The sequence below is a fragment of the Poecilia formosa genome, unplaced genomic scaffold (genome assembly GCF_000485575.1).
Source record: "Poecilia formosa unplaced genomic scaffold, Poecilia_formosa-5.1.2 Scaffold62, whole genome shotgun sequence".
Lineage (NCBI taxonomy): Eukaryota > Metazoa > Chordata > Actinopteri > Cyprinodontiformes > Poeciliidae > Poecilia > Poecilia formosa.
Window position 1 is genome coordinate 2,427,135 of NW_006800001.1, and position 17,169 is coordinate 2,444,303.

At 39.1% G+C, this 17,169-nt stretch overlaps 1 protein-coding gene across 1 annotated transcript; it reads right to left on the reverse strand.

Moving 5' to 3' along the window:
• Positions 1-260: 260 nt before the first annotated feature.
• ell2 (elongation factor for RNA polymerase II 2) lies at positions 261-16,827 on the reverse strand. Its single transcript, XM_007554288.2, has 12 exons — positions 16,536-16,827; positions 12,418-12,465; positions 11,791-11,912; positions 11,512-11,675; positions 8,685-8,944; positions 8,157-8,281; positions 7,496-7,568; positions 6,749-7,403; positions 4,468-4,531; positions 4,065-4,236; positions 3,765-3,809; positions 261-2,218 (listed from the first exon to the last, which is right to left on the reverse strand). Exons 1-12 carry the CDS (start codon positions 16,707-16,709, stop codon positions 2,102-2,104), a joined length of 2,019 nt encoding a protein of 672 aa, XP_007554350.1. The 5' UTR covers positions 16,710-16,827; the 3' UTR covers positions 261-2,101.
• Between the last annotated feature and the right edge of the window lie 342 nt (positions 16,828-17,169).

Sequence of the window (17,169 nt, forward strand, 5' to 3'; positions counted from 1 at the left end):
GACAATTTCTGATTAGGACAGAAACCCTTGGAATGCTGAAGAGGACGACTCAGTCAACGGGACAACACCGTGGAGACTATAAAGGGGGTGGGGGGGAGAAAAAAAATGGCATGCTACAAACTCAAGGAATTCACTTTTTTCAATAAAAGTAATTTATGTGATCCAAATCTGTGAGATGTTGTGACATGTATCCAAACATACAAGTTTTAATATTTCTGTCAAAAATAACCAGAAAAGGGGAAACAAGTTAAAAGTAGTTGTTTTTTTTTCACTGATTCTGGCAGAAAACCAAAACAGCCAGTCTGCTGCAGAGACTGACTTTAAGGAAGAATGCCACAACCAAAATATTTAAATCATCCAGTGGAAATTATATGAGACAAACTCTTAGTAGTCCAATATTGGATTTGATAAAGAGGCTGATCCTCTTCACATTTCTGAACATTTTTTAAACAGACAGCTCATTCTCTAAATCTGCTGTCTTAACATGTCCTTAACTTGTTCTCCTATTAGAACCTTTGCTCCATGGAAGCGGTACCAGAAAGGCATTTCATCTTTGGCAAACGTTCCAACAAGTCTGTAAACATTTCTTTTCCCTTGTTGAAAGAAAAAAAAATAAAACAAAAACCAGAAGCCAGCCATTCAATCCATGAAAACAAACCTGCATAAATGCAGAGGAATTTACAAAACTGAAATTGTTTTAAACCAACAATTAAATACAAGGAGCCCCCAAAGAACAGATGGGTCCTCTGTTGGATGAGGAGGCTTCTTTCTAAAACTGAAATATACGCCGTTTGCCACTGGATAAATATGGGGTGGAGGCGACCCTTTCCATGGTTGAGAAAGGAAATGCTGAAGGGGGAAAAAGAAAAAAAAGAAAAAGAAAAAAAAAAGATGTTTTGCATCACTTCTTCTAGGATCAGGTACTGAGTCTCCGGCCGGGATGATCCTGAGTGCACCGGCTGGTAAACAGACTATAGCAGCTTCTTTTCTTTTTTTGGGGGGGGAGAGGGGGTGGGATGAGGGGTTCAGGTTTCTAACTTTTTTTCTCCATGTCATTCACAACCGTACGCTCACACACTCATTCTGGACTCCGCATCCCTTCCTATAATCATCATACACTCATTCACACACACACAAACACATTCTCAGGCAGTTGTAGTTCCTTTGCATAGCATGTGGACCTGAGTCCACTTTTCCCAAATGTAAACGCCGTAAGGCATTGTGGATTTTATTTGGTGCAAAGAATACTGCCCCCCCCCCCCACAGGTGTCATGGGATCACAAGCCTTTGGTTTCCATAACCTCTCCCCTCTTTTACAACTAATTATGTACCACCCATCCACACGTTTTGCTGCTTCTCATAAAGCTTATGTGATTCCTCCCCGCTGCCTCGTTTCCTTCCCTTTTCGCTCAGCTTCGGCAGCAGTTTTTCCAGTACAGTTTCTGTTTGAGAGGAGCAGAAAACGAGGCAGCAGGTAAAAAAAAAAAAAAACTCAGCTAAATGAGAAGCATGAATCTTGCGTGCAAAAATGGCTTCACAAATTCAACATATAAGGCTTGTGGTATACACTTTTTTCTCTCCTTTTTTTGCATTGCTCAAGAAAAAAAAAATTAAACAATATATCATCTGCTAACTTGTTTTCAATACGAGTCTCAAAATAAATAGATCTCCCTCTTTTTTCTTTGTTTTTTTTTGTTTTGTTTTGTTTTTTTTACTTAAATACAAGTTAATATTTTCTCTCTGGTGCTCAAAAATACTTTTAGTCTGAAGAGAGTCCTTCACAAGTTAGAGCTGAAGATTTCACACAAGCAGGCTGCTCCTTTCTGCTGATCCAGTGGCATCAATTCCACAGGAGCAAATTCATCACGGGGAGGAAAAAAAAAAGATTTTCAATATTGCAGGCTATTAATGAGCCTGTGGAATCAAAGAAAGAAAGAGGGAATGAAGGATGAAAGGAGTAGGGAGAGAGAGAGAGAGAGGGAGAGAGAGAGAAAAGGACATAGGGGCAGGAAATGAAGAGGCGTTAAATAAATAAGAGCAGGTTTGGTCACTCCCACCCTGGTTTGACACTCCGTTCACAATACTGATCGGTGCTGGATTCTCAGCACCAGGCCTGGGCTCTGCGCTGGTCAAAATCAGCTATTAGTCGCTTGATGTGGGCCAGCTTGTTGTGCAGGTATTCACAGCGCTGTTTCTCTTCATGGTAGTTGGGGTTGTGCTGTAAGAAACGCAAATCCATAAGGTCAGACTCAACATTCGTCCCTGTAAGGCTGCATGTGCTGCGGCTCATGTTTAGGCAGCCCGAGGCCAAGTAATGTTTAACTCATCTGAAATTAGGGCTGGAAAAAAAAAAAAAAAAATCAATAATCTGTACAAAAAAAAAAAAAAAAAAATCAATAATCTGTACCACACTAGACATGTTCAATATCAATAGATAACACGTCTGAGTAGAATATTCAATAATTTCATTGAACTCGGATCGAGAACCGCACAGCATTTTGGGGGATGTAGGCAATGGAAAGACATTAGCTGCTCAACCTCTCAGCCAGTCAAGCTAGGTTGATGGCATTGACTAACTCACTCTTTGGTTACCTAGCAACAACCTGCTGAGTAACTTGTGGTTACCTAGCAACAACCTGTTGAGTAACTTGCACAGCAGCAGCAGTTTCAGGTGTGTTCTGCTTAAAAATAAAAACACATTGTGGAGTAAGGTCACATCACCAGTAATTTTAAATATTTAAGAGAAACAAAAAATCAAAAACTGTTGATACTGTGATATAAAACACTTATAATTGTGACATGTTTCTCAACCATATTGTCCATTCCTATCTGAAATAAATGTAAAATACTGGTTAAAAGCCCATTTCACCTGCTGGGTTTAAAACGGAGCATCCTATCAAAGGTTTAACACATCCTTCTGACATCATAATTAAATAAGTTGAGTCAAAAAAAGCCAGCGAATCCTGCAATGCCTTGCAAAAATATTCACACCAAACTCATATGCATTTTGTGTGATCAACCAACACAAACTACTGGTAGAGATACTCGTTTCTGCTTTTTAAACCTTTCTAAAAACGAAGATCGTAAAATGTGGATTGCATGTGAGCCCTGAGTAAAGGCCTTGCAGAGCCACGTTTTGCTGCCACTGAAGCGTCTATTAGGAGACTATGACAGACTGAGTTTACCCATACGTCTTTGCAAAATAGCTCAATCTCTGTCAGATTAGATGAAGAGCAACTAAAGAATTCATTTCAAATCTTGTTGCAGATTCCTACTTTATGTCTGAACTTTGACTAGTTCATTCCAGGGCCTTAATATAACTTCATCTAAGAGGTGCAGATCCAGGGGTTGAAGACGTTTCAGGAGAGATGTTTATTTTTGTTGTGTTTTTTAGTTTTTCAGCAGATTTGCCCAAGTTTAGTTCTCCAGAACTACTCTGCTGTAATGTTTGGATGCATCTCTTCTCCAAAACATCTGAATGAAAAGCCTGAATTCCCTCATCAGCATCTTATTCAGCTCTGCAGAGGCCTGCTGATGAGCCAGTCATGTGCTGTGTTAGAAGAGGGACGCATCGAAACATGGTAGGAGTGTAGCTGTCAGGGAGTGCACCGTGCTGATTAAGGCTTGGTGTTTAGATCTACAGTAATATAGAAGATCATTAGAATAAAAATGGATTAAGGCAAATGGTTGACATCAAAGAACACGCTGCCTATCAGAGTCAGAAAAGCAAAGGAAATCTTACAGTAGGCAGTTGAACTACTCACTTGTTTCATCTTTTTGTACTCTTTCAAGACCTCTTCTTGCACTTTCTGTTAAGAAAAAATGATTTCATGTCAGAAAAACCTTTAAGCTATATCAACAAACGTTTAAGTAAAAACAAGCATTAAAATAAAAAAAACAGGATCATTTCTTTGCCTAAACTGAATGAGTTTACTGACTAATCCAAATCCTCACTGTCAGACAACAAGGTGTATGAAACTTTCTCTACATTATACATCTTGGGCTCATTAGTAAATGTGACGTGCTGTCATTGCTCAAAGAGGGAGGCAGTGCTTCAGCCGGACCTGGTGCTCCTTGGTGCCGGGAACCAGCTTCCTACACTGAGCGTCGAGCTGAGTGAAGCGCCTGGTGATGCCCTCCACGCGGGCGTGCAGCTGACGGTACTCGTCGTATTCTGCGTTGAAGTCGTCTTTGTAGCTTTGTCTCTGGTTGAGAGACGCCAGCGGCGCGTACTTCCTGTGAATGTGCGGTCAGCAGAAAACCGTCCGTCAGTTATCATTTTTACAGATTCACCCAGGAAGCTTTGCCCCTGCTGAGCTTCTCTATAATCTGACAGAGCAGTAAAAATAAAAATAAAAAAAATAATAAAAAAAACAAAGCTCTGAAGGACACAGAAGAGTGCTCTATGCATCCTCTTCAAGTAAAGTTGTTTTCTTTACGTGTCAGAAATTGAAAATTAAAACTCACACTACATAGTCGGGCATATCAGTTTTGGAAGAAGATTCAGAGGAGTGGACTGGCTTCTCTTTGACTGAAAAGACAAGAAGGGAAAAAGAAAAGTCAATACTGACCTGGAAGCCCATCCAACATGACGAATGTTCACTAAGCAACTAAAACAAACCGGGTGGCACAGTTAAATGCAACATCAATATCTGAATTTATCACAAAATATCATTAATATGGCCCAAAGTGCCAAACTTAAAAAAGGCTAAAATCCAAACCATAATGAAAAAATGTGGATGGCAAAATTATGGAGGTGAATTGGCAGAGAGAACCGAGTCTTACCACCAGCCCTTTTGACTTTTACCTCATTATTTCTGAACACGTCCTGTGAAACTAAACATCAGAACAGTGTTGGATTTTAATAGCATCAACATAATAAAAACTAGAAACATTTCCTCAAAAAAGGTTTGCTGACAGAATCAGGCTTCAGTACACATCTAGTAAGTCGCATACTAACGAGTCGCTTATACACCAAATTATTATTATTATTTTTTTTAAAAAGTGCAATTTTTTTTTCTTTAACATTCTTTTGAATTGTCCTATGACAAGTGAAGAAAGTAAAACAACAGAAAACATTAATTTTTCTTATATTCTTAAAGTTGCTATAAGAAACTTTTTCATTTTGGGCAGTACAATACTCCAAATTAGCCCATAGAGGGCAGAATAGGGTTTCTCTAATGATTATGACATTTATGGATTTTCTAGTGAATAGTGAATTAAGTTCCTATGCAGTTCCTGTTGATGGCAGATTCTTCTTCTATGCTCAAAACCACCCAGTATTGAGGTCTTAGACAAAAGTCAGCACTTTCAGATAAAAATATTAATGATAAAAACTCCCATTAATATATTTCTTTTTTAATTTTGGGGAAAAAAAATGATGCAATTAATTTTAAAAATCTGGAACAAGACATCAAAACAATTTATTTAATAGAGATATTTAGACCACAAGCTAATTTGAAGCTTGTCCAGTCTGACTGGGGTTTAAAGCACAAATTTTAAATCTAATACTGGTGGATAATAATCTAAAACCAGGACCCATTAAAACAGACGGGATTGTCTAAATGGTGTTTAGGACGTTCCTAAATTAAATTCTCTAGTTAATTTAAAAAAGGTCGTTTTGTAAATCCAACGAAATTTAGAGGATTATACTTTTCTGGATTTAGTTGAGTAGAATAATTTGGAAAAAAATGTTACGTGAACTACAGAGCTATTAAAAACTAACACAATCCATCTAAAATGACAGTCATTACAGGTACAAACATTTTACTTTTGCTAAAAGACTAAAACCAGAGATGACCTAAAACCTTGACTAATTTTCACCTTGCCTCCTGATCGACTGAATAGAAACACAAAAGTCTTTCATCAGTGAAACCCCACCAAGATGCACCAACTCTCTTCCTTAAGGTTGTCATGGAAGTGAGAAGAAATCTCAGTTATTTCCAACATCTTAATTAGCTATTTAAAAAGGAATATAAATGTCCTTTGACACAGCTGTGCAAGAACAATAAGACCAAGAGGAAAGAAGAAAACTGAACATATTTCAGTAAGGTTGCTCTGTTTTATCATGTAGTTTTTGATCTCTGCCACGTAACAAGCTGGATTTTGACTTGGATTGCTGTAGGAATTTGACTCAAGTAAGGATCATCGTTCTGTAAGGAAGATGGACTGAGACTGCTGTTTCAGTAGGGCCAGCTAACAATGGTCACAGATATCTGATAGGAAAAAAAGTGAATTGTTTAGCTTAAGATTAGTAACATCCTGTTTTACAGTAACTGCTTCTCCTAATGAGGCGACTGTTGGTAATACAAATTACTATGGAGCTCTAATGACAGGAAGACCAGAAAAAAAACCTTTTAATGTTGTTAATTGTTAATATAAAACACCAAAATGAAAAAACCCTGATCGGTCCAGAAAAACACTATACAGCTGTCAAAAGTATATTATATTTCCCAAGTCTAAGTTTAGTCAGACCTAATCGTTCATGTGGTTGAACTGGCTTTGTGGATGTGCTCCACCTGAGTCGGAGTGAAGCAAAGTGAGATGGTGTGAAGCGACAATAAAGAAACTCCTGCTGTTAGCGAAAGCGTTTCCAAGTCAATCTGACAAGTGTCAAAGATTCTTAAAGTCACACCTGATGGCCAACTGGACTTACAGGAACTGCTCTAGGTATGAATCACTTATTATTCGGTATGTTAAATTTGTAATCAGTGGTTAAGCTATGCAAACAATTCATCTGCTGTCATACCTTGATCTTTGTAAGGATTTTTTTCAACAGCTTCCTCGATGACTTCCTCAGCGCTGCGCCTCTTTCTCACCCTGTGACTCTCCTCCACCGCCGCAACAGGAGAACTGCTGCTGCAGGATCTTTCCGTTTGTTTCCCTTTGGCCTTCTCACGGTCCTTGTCTTTGTGCTTCTTGGATTTCTTCTTGAATTTCTTACTTGTACTGCTAGACAAAGGAGGGCTGGTGAAAACAGTGGAGGTAACTGTGAGAGAGGTGCAGGGGGACGGGCTGGGAGAGGCGGCTGCTCTGGGGGCCGGGTGCTGACAGCGCTCCTGCAGGGAGCGGGAGAAGGGGCTCGGCGAGGGGTCTCTGCAGGAAGAGCTCTGGTCCATGGGCAGGTCCTGAGTGCCGCAGCCTTCTGGGGTGCTGGGGGAGTTGGAGTTGGAGGCTGGGCTGAGCTGCTGATGCGACGGCGCCGGTGGGTGGGAAGGTATGGGGAGATGGGTGGGAGGCCCTGAGGTCACGCTGGGGGGCAGGGACGAGTGTTTGGAGCGGGGGCTGCTCTCGTCCTCGCGGCGGTCGGAGGACGAGGCCGCGGGCCCTCGGCTGCTGAGGTGAGAGATGCGGGCTTTCTTGGGAGCCAGAGGATCGATGAAGTCGAAGTCTGCCTGGCGCTTCTGCGAGAACACAAGAAATTTTTTTAAAAATTAAATTAAAATATCCTCTTGTGTGAGTGTCTGTGTGTTTTTCTTTTTTTTTTTTTCCATACCTGCGGGGATGAAGGGAAACTGTCTTTAGGCGAACTGTTTGATGAGACTCTCTCAGTAGGGAGACCCAGTTTGCTATTAAGAACAAAGAAATGCATCAGTGTGGAGCAAATATCATTATACTAGAACTAGGGAAAAATAAATATTTTCCACACCTGACATATGTTTGTACACACATACTCTCTCTGTATATCCATATAATCATTTTATTTGTTTATTAGGCTTCTTAAACTGGGACCTGAGTCTGAATTTCATGCAAATGTGGGCTGGTATGTCAATGAAAATCTTTGAGATTCACTTACTGAAGCTAATACAAGGTTTTAAAAAAAATGAAAGATCCAACTTTCAATGATCTTGTTATAATTAATCAACTTAACTCCAATAAAATGGATATACAAAAACAACAAATCAAATGGTAATAAATAATTTTAGTGTCAGACACCATGCATATTGTGAAGCTCAGGACAACTGTGTTTACTTCTCTGACTCTTACCAATAAGCCAATGTAAGTCTGTGAGTCATGTTATGCATCACCTGCAGTATGCATGCTTTAATAACACGTGAGGCTCTGCGGCCCTGCGATTCTCCTCTTGTTCAAAAATAGACTTAGAAAGTATTTTTAAAAAACAAGAGAGACAAAAGGATAACAGGTTATTCCAGTACCGGGCTAGAATCCGGTCAGCTTGGATCTTCTCATCCTCAGAATAGCCAGGCCAGTCCCGCTGCACGTCGCGATATATAAACTCCTTCAGCGAGTAAGTGTTGTCTTTGGGATTCAGGTTTGCCACCTGTTGAACGAAGACACGGTGAGCGAGTTCCAAAGTTCAAACTTCAGCAGCATGAGAACTTTTCTTACATGTATTGAAACTTTAGAATTTCCTGCACGGGCCACCTGTGCATGCAAATGACGTGCAACAATTTAGCGATTGGTTTCTAATCAATGGAGACTTTTTCTTTTTACAGAACTTCCTCAGGCAAATGTGGAAACTTTAATCATATGTTGAACAAGAGCAAAGGGGATCTCTGGGATTAATGTCGACTAAGGGGCCTTATGGAAGTTGCGCAGCAGGCTGTGTATCTCGAAATTAGCTGCACTGGATTTTCTGTGTTGCCCAAGATGAGACTTGGGCCGCATCCAACTTTAATTGCTGCAAATAATCCAAAATTTGGGTAAACAAAATGTCTTATTACTTGTTGCAAGGTGGTCCCCAGTGAGTTTCGGTCCTTCTGGTTGATACCGTCCCGCTGCAGACGGCCCAGCACTTCCAGCTTCTTGTAGGACTTGAGCGCCAGCAGGTGGATGATGCGGTCCCGGAGGGGCCTCTGAGATACGGGGTTGTTGGAAAGGCACTTGCGTATAGTGTTGGCTGGGTTGATAGGCGTGGAGCGTTTGCGCTCTGGGACTACATCCGGGGCTGACAGTGCTGGCTTACGAGTGTGCACCTGCTTTCCTAAACACATAACGTAAAAATGGCGTTAAACATTTTCTCCACAGGGAGTTTGATCTGCATATTGTATGGGTTTATGCATATATGTGAAAAAACACCTCAGATCTAAACAGATACAACCCACAAATCACCATTAAAAATATCTACCTTTGCATAATGGGGAGAAATGGCCATCAAATTGAACTCTGCCTTTCTTAGAATAATACTTATGCTATTAATGGGCAAATTAGGCAGACACAAAGAATGACCTAGTATATCATCAATATAAATAAAGCCAGAATGGACAGGTGAACACCAACTTTGATATATTAGGGACACATAACACGTGTATTCCTTGTTAGCCATATAGACCACTGTTGTATTTCTGGGCCATGTGTTTTACAGGCACGTTCTCATGCTTCCTAACACTTGTTATGAAATTCTAAAGCTCTTTAAGAGATTAAGGTTAGTGACGGAGAAGAGAAAAGAAAACTTTTTTTTTTTTCCAGGCAAGATGCAACGTGAGGTGATCTGTACTTTATCTAAAGGTTTAAATCATTTTCATACAGAAATGGCAGGCATTAATAATAAAAATAACAATAATAATAATATGGGTATTTCTCAAAAGAACCAGATTACTGAAGATAAGAAGAAGTTTTGGATTAAACAAATGGCTTAAAACGGCTTTTGCGTAGAAAAGGTGCTGACGGTAAACCAGCTGCGACAGGTTTCAGACCCACCGCTTTCCTATGCAGCTCCTCTCGTTTCCCAGTTTCTGTCTGAATCAGTTTCTGTCTAAGCTTGTTTATGCAAATAGATTCCTGCATTTATGTCACAGAGGACAGAGGTCATATTATACAGATCATTAAGAAAAAAAGTGCTTAAAAAGTTCACATTTTAAATTCTTCTGCAATACCTGCATAATCCTTGGATCTATATCTGCTACAAGTGTTGGGCACAAAAATAAAAGATTCATTTTTTTCACCTCATTTGGAAATGAGGTTAATTAACTCCACTTTAGCCTGTCTATGCAGAGAAGAACTTCAAGGACAACTTAGTAGAGTACGGTAAAATATAGCTCACAATTTTATTTTTATGTTTTTATGTAATTAAAGACATTTAACCTGAATCATATTATTTTAAAATGTAGGCATTAAAGGGGAATAATCTTTCCAAGCCAGCGTTGTTCTTTGAGAAAAAGTAATTGCCTAATAAAACTAATAACTGGTTGTTGCAACCTTGGCAGCCAAAACTGCCATCAAGCATTTGCAATAACTGGCAATTAGTCTTTCACATTACTGAGGAATTTTGTCTCATCATTGATTTTTTAAAATTGCATTAATTGAGCCACACTGGGGAGTTTCGTGCATAAAGACGTTGTAAAGTTTGGCCTTAGGGTCTTATTTTAATCTACAACCCTTATTTTTGATTTATTTTTTTGGTTACAGTCACTGATGTGCTTTAGCAAGCTGACCTGCTGCATAACACGTGTGTCGTCGGCCCTTTTTGGACAGCAATTGGCCTCGACTTGAAGCTTTTTGATGGATGCCATTTATGCCAGCTTGTTTCCTACTGTTAGATGACGAACACTGACCTTCACTGAGGCAAGGGAGGCTTTAGATGTTGTTCTTTTATGACATCGCGGATGGGTCGAAGCACTCTCGGGAGTAATATTGGTAGACTGCCCACTCCTGTGAAGGTTCACCAGTTTCATAATTTTTTGTTCTGTGGATAATGGCTCTCAAACCTTGGAAATGGCTTTGTAAATTTTCCAGACTGACCAATGCGATTCGCTTTGCTTTTCATCTGTTTTTGAGTTTCTTTGTTTATATTGCTTTCTGGGATCTTTTTGCCTACATCACGTTGTCAGACGGGTCCTGTTTGAGTGACTGATTCTACAGTAAGTTATCAAGTCCTACGTGTTGTAAAATAGAAGTCAGTTTTCCTCAAAACGTGGTTAATTACAGCTTGTTCATGATTAAGCAAACTGTGCGAGTTTGACTCTTTTTTACAACAGCAAAGTAGTTGAAAGATACAGTGTGAATTTTCAAACTATAGAAGTCTGATTAAAATTTGTTTAATGAACTGAAACATTTAAAAAATTACAAAAAAAAAAATATCTCTAAATTTTAAGTTTGACTCTTTTTTATAATAGTACTGACTGTTTGTAATGCCTAATCTTTATGGGCAATAATTTGACATGCCAGCTATGAAGTCCAAACATGGAAAAGTTTGCTAAAATTCAAGAATACTAATGCAAAGAATATTATTTAGTAAAGACCTTCAGTGGGAGAAACACCTAAATTATTGTTTGTTCTGGTTAAAAATAAAGACAACTAGAGTTTTAGAAGGTATAATTTTACTTGTCTTCAAATGTAACTTCACTTTTTTGTTCATATTGTAAGCATTAAGACATAACTACATCATATAAAGGTTATAATAAACTACATCAAAAATAGAGGCACACTATTAATTGAATTAAATTTCTGCTCAAATTAAAACAAAGTGCCAGAGACCAGGTCAAAACAAATGATAAACAGAAAAAAAGACTTCACAGTGGCAGATAAACAAACCTGGGCTGAGGGCCTTACCTCGGTATTGCCCCCCAGGCTTGATGACTTTGGTCCCCCGTTCACGCGTGTCCTCCACGGCCTGGGTCATACGTTCCCGGGTCACCTGGTAGGAGTCATTGGTGGCGCACACTGTGACCTTGTCCTGAACGGTCGCCAACAATGCCAGGTGTGAGGCCCCCGAGCTGGAGACAAAGATGCAGCGCGAGAGAGAGAAATGCGAGGCAAAGAGGGATTACCTTCCAGCAACGTGTAGTAAGACAGCAATAGTTGATTCAGCTGAACAGCGATTACCATTACCTGGACACATACTGGTGGATGCACTCAAAGCTTCCCTGAGGGTTGTCCTTGCCCACATTAGACAGGTAGAAATCAAAGTTGTGGAAGGCGTTGGAGGAGTCAGTCCTGGGAATTTTAATGTGCTGTAAAATAAAGTAAAGAAAAAAAACTGCCTAAATATGAGACTTTAAATTTGTGAAACTGAATGGTGACCCAGGTTTAATGTACTAGTTTGTGAGTGAGAGATATTTTCACAGACAATAAAAGAGACTAATGATGAGTATCTCTTTAGCTAATTGACTAAAAAACACTGGGATAGGTCAATGGTTTTTATTGTCGTTCAAGACATCCATATTTAAGTAGCGCTGCGTTCACAAGTACAGGACCAGGTGTCCCTCAGTGCAGCTCGTTTTACGTTTCACTGTCCCAACACACACTGGTCCCCAAAGAAAAGTTAGCAGATTGTTATAACTCTGTTGAAGTCTAATAATGCCCTGTTTGATAGAAATGGATGTTTTCTTTAAAGAAAACATCCATTCTTTAGCAGAAAAAAACAACACACTTTTACTAAAGCATGAAGTGTGAAACATTAAACCTCACACTACGAGGTTATTTTAATACAAACTACGTAAATAAAATAAAAATTACCCCTTGAAGTCCCTTGAATTGTACTGTTGGCCTTGAAGATGGTATATTCTGAAAAAGGAAGGAAAGAACACAGTTAAATCTGTTCACAATTACCTACAAAGAGGGAAGGTAATCAAGTTAACAATATATTTAAGAGTTCATCAACAACAACAAAAACAAATCCACATTAAATTTAAGCCGTCAAAATTCAAGAAAAATAAAAATCTGGTTGATTCTCTCTGGGTTTCGTCTGATTGGTAACCAGCAGGTCAAATGAAGAAAAATCTTGCTTTTATTTGTATTTGTCTTCTATTCGGAAAGGGTATCAAAACTGACCTTTAGTATACAAAAGCATCAAGCAAAAACACAAATACCTGCTGCACATTTTTTGTCTTATGTGCTAGAAAAAAGAACGTCGGACCAAAAAGAAATCCAGAAATGGAGATCAGCCAGGAAAATAAAATGTATTTAAATGATTCATCTGAACCTAAAATGCAGCATAGCAGGAGTGTCCAACATTTTTAGTTCTCTCCCTGGTGTTAGTCACCACCACATGTAATTGTTCTACAGATGATGAGCCATCCAGATGATCCAGAGGGATTGAACAGGTTCAGAATATTTTATATTTTATCTAGAGGACATTACTTTATGTTGTCTTAATTTAGTATTATTCCAGATTAGGTGGTTACATAGGCTGAAGCTAAAGTGTAATCTAAACGTCTAATACCAGAGCCGCCTTAAAAGACTCCTATCTCAAGAGAAATTTTATCTTTATGTTACACTTTCCTGTTACACTTCAGAAAGCAGACCCAACCGCCTTGACAACATGCAGTTACAATAGTTGCTTGTTCGGGGGCGCTGTCACAAAAAGCAGAGAGCTGTCCAGCAGGTTCATCTAAGTGTTGGAGTAAATGCATCAGTACCATGAATGCAGTTACACCAAGAAATACAAGGATTTAGGAGTTTTCAAATAACATATTCCTATAAAACACATCTCACTTCCTTTCTTTGGTTCGCTGGACAATCAGTTTTACATGGCCATATAAAGGTAGTGTCCACACCGCTTAAAACAAACTGGTTCCTTTCCAGTCTCGGTCCAGTTTGTTTGTGGAGATGAACACAAAAATTGCAGAAATGGGTGTACATCCGCACGCTGACCGTTTGGAGGAAGTGATTCCAAATGCAATCCGTCAAACTTACAAAGAGATGTGGACCAAAGTAAACCAACTGTAGGTGTGAAAACGTCCATCAGGTAACCCCCACCAGGGTTCCTTTGCAACTGAACTGACACCCATGTTTCCAGACAAACCAGAGTATGATGAGCTTTCACACCTGATCAACCTAAGCAGACAACCTGAATAACATGAACTCTGGCCCATTTAAAGTGGATTAAACAGCTGTGAAAGGGCAATAATGTGCTGGAGGCAAGATATTAACTAGTTATTGCATTTTAACAAAATTTAACTTCTGAAATCCTGACCCATTTCTTCAAACACAGAAACTCAAGCCTAAAGTTAAAGTAAAGTTATGGAGGAGGAAAATGTTTTATCAGGCAGGAAGTAAACATGGAAACATTTCAGACACAAATAGCTACAAGCTCCTTTTCACATAAAAAAGGACAGGATAAATGAAGTGAAAGGTGATGTTTTAAGAGTTCTCTTGATATACCACTTTGATAATAAAATGTAAAGTAAACCTGTAGTGTTTTACAGCTGTAAAATTGTATGGCAGGTATGCATGTGTGTCAGTGTCTAGGTTAAATAAAGCTGGTAGCCACAAATCTGCAGTGGCTGCAGCAGATAATAGGTTAGGACAGGAAAGCACAAAACTCAGTTTCTTCACAAAGCCTTAGCACACACGCGCACACACACACAAAATACTTGGCTACAGTCGTTAAACATTGCAATCAACTAGCCGGAGAGGAAAGAAGTTTTTTTTTTTTTGTTTTTTTTTTAAATCCAGCTACCTCCCTTCGATGGTAAATGTGATACGCGCTTTTAAACTTACACGGTGAAGGAAGGACCGTAGTTTCGATAAAATACTTTAAGATTGAGAGAATTGTGTCACAGTTGTGAAGGCTAAGCTAGTCTAAGCCACAGACTCCCTCCCCCACTCGCTCACACAGTTCTGATCACATTTCACGTCGCCACAGAACGACAAAGATAGCCGGCTTCCATAGTTCGATGACTGGTTCAACAACAGCACACGTTACTGGGAGAGAGAGAAACAAAAAGCAGGCAGTTTTGGGCTGCTCAGTCAGCAAGAGATGGCAGGCTTCCCTTCAGCAGACTGAATCCACCAACACAACCAATGGACCCTTACAAAAGAATTTTTGACTTTGTGACAATTCGGTCGTCCTAACGTTTATAATCCAAGTTAATGAAAGAAATAATATTGAGCTTTACAGAGTTTAATTGCTGATGTGGAATAATTTTGCATCAGACATCATGAAAAAAAAAGATTTTGCCAAAAGTCAGCAGACAAACATCAGAGAAAAGGCAAAAACTGAGCTATTAAATGAAAACAAAATGAAAACTGACCCATCACCATGTCCATATCGACTGTTTGCTTGAGAACATTGAAATTTGTTAATACTAAAGTGTTTTAATATGCTGGTATTTAAAGCAGATGTATGTGCATGGTATAATCTTCCTTTTGTAAAGGCAAATGTCTGACTAGTCTATAAATTAATCAACCAACAAAATGCAGTTTCAATACTTTTTTCTTTTAGGAATGTATGATTTAATGTTTTACTAGGAGTCATTCTTAATTTCTTCATTTTAGGGCAGACTCAAAACTACAACTTTGAACACCTGCACCACGTTTTCTTTTCCTATTATAATTTTTTATTATTATTTGGAAAGGAAAGAGAAAAAAACAAATCTGACAACCGGGAAAAGCCTGATCGTCACATCTCTCAAAAACAAAACACAACAAAAGATTTCTGAACACTAACACCCTGCTCTAAGCTGTAGTTTATCAGCATGAAAAGAACCAGAGTCCTGACATTATGTAACTCTTTAGTTGTTGGCAAATTGACAGAAGTTAAGGCCAGATAAATTGGCTTCAGGCATCTGCAACTCAAGTCCGCAGAGGTTTCTTCAGGTGAGTCTACCTGCGGTAATCTCAACATGCTTACATCACCTCAACACTTAAAGATTACAAAAGTTATATATAATGTGCTGCATTTACTCAGATCCTAGTGTAAGCCGTCTACTTGTGGTGAAATAGCAAATATTCTCATGTCAGTTGTATATACTTATTAAAATAAGCAGCAATTATTAGATATGTGATTTTCTACAACTGCAAACACGACTGGAGTCAAGTATTAACTGTTGTCTCCTATTACAGGGGCTGTAAGATGAACATATAAAACATTGACCTATTAAAATAGCTTGTACACCATTCTCCAGGAACAATTAATGTTATTTGATTGCCACATTGTATAATAGGTTAAAGAGCTATAAAAAGGTGGCTCTGGCAGAACATGCATATATCCCTAGCAGGCTCCGATGTTGGGTTTTCCAGCCAGTTGAAACCATATGGTAACCTGACCAAACACCGACGTGTTTTAAAAGCCTGCAAAGCTAAACTAAGTTCAATTTGAGTTTTTTAGTATATACTAATACATATTATTGGTGGTGATACAGTTACAATGTACCGGTATTAAAGTTAAAAGTTTGCCAATATGCTTGTTTATAGTTCAAGAAGAATAAAAAAAACTCAAATGTTGATAACGTACGATATTGAAACCATTTCCTAATTGGGTAAGCACGTTAGGTCGGTTGAGAGGAGAGGAAAAAAGCACTAGGTTGACCAGCGAAGGGGGATTCTGACTGAAGCAGAGCTAACGCTACTCAGACTGTCAATAAGTTAACAAAGAGGATTTATAGTTTTTTTAATGTGTGTCAGTTCCTAAAACCTGGCCAGAACACAAGATGTGGCCTTCGCTAATTAATATCAGCCTATAAACCGGCTGACACAAAACTAATTTAATCAAAAACAGAAGCAGAAAGTCGCCCTGTCAACAGTTTAGCTAACCTCCTAGCTTTAGCTGTGCGTGGCAGTTGGGAGAAGCGGCGTCAGCTAGAGACAGCCAGCTGCCATATTTACAGGAATTAATGTCTTCTTCAACTCACCGAACTACTTTGGTAGTTTTCTATCGCTCTCAGCGCCGTCTCGGTCAACTTGACGTGTAGTACGGATACTCTTTCGGCGCCCTGTTGGCCACAATTTAATCCGTACCTCCCATCCTCGGAGAGAGCCGCCATCTTTACCAGCCCTCCACCATCGTCCCTCTGAAGCCGGAGCATTTAGCAGCCCAGGCTCCCTGAGCGCACTCTGCTCCTGGGAGGGATTACACTGCTGGCCACAGGGCTGAAGTTGGATTGGTCTTCATTTTTCTCTCTTTCTAAACTGACCTAACCTAAAGTGTTTCACAGCGAATAAAGAGAGCACAATGTTTTAATTAAACATTTTAGTTCAAATGTACTTTCTTAAGGGGCTATATTTAAAGGGCCAGCTTCGTCATTTTTAAACCTTTATTTGAACACTTCAAGCTTCTAGTTCCTCTTTCTCTGTACACACAGACCCACTTCTGAGTTATGCTGACATGGTGGAACTAATTATAACCTTCTGAAAATGTCAGAGTTAGTTTCTGGGACAGTAATTCATCTATTTCACACACGGTTTGGCATACATTTTGATGCTGGTAATAAATTTTTGTATTTCCAAGTACCACCAAACGAATAGAAATCTTTGAACAATGTTACA

Excerpts from the sequence above, each read along its gene's own strand:
- ell2 (XM_007554288.2), bottom strand. The coding sequence starts at position 16,709 with ATGCTCCGGCTTCAGAGGGACGATGGTGGAGGGCTGGTAAAGATGGCG. Across the intron at positions 11,913-12,417 it reads AATTCAAGGGACTTCAAGGG|CACATTAAAATTCCCAGGAC; the intron begins GTAATTTTTATT and ends TTTATTTTACAG. Across the intron at positions 4,237-4,467 it reads GATATGCCCGACTATGTAGT|GAAGTACGCGCCGCTGGCGT; the intron begins GTGAGTTTTAAT and ends GCACATTCACAG.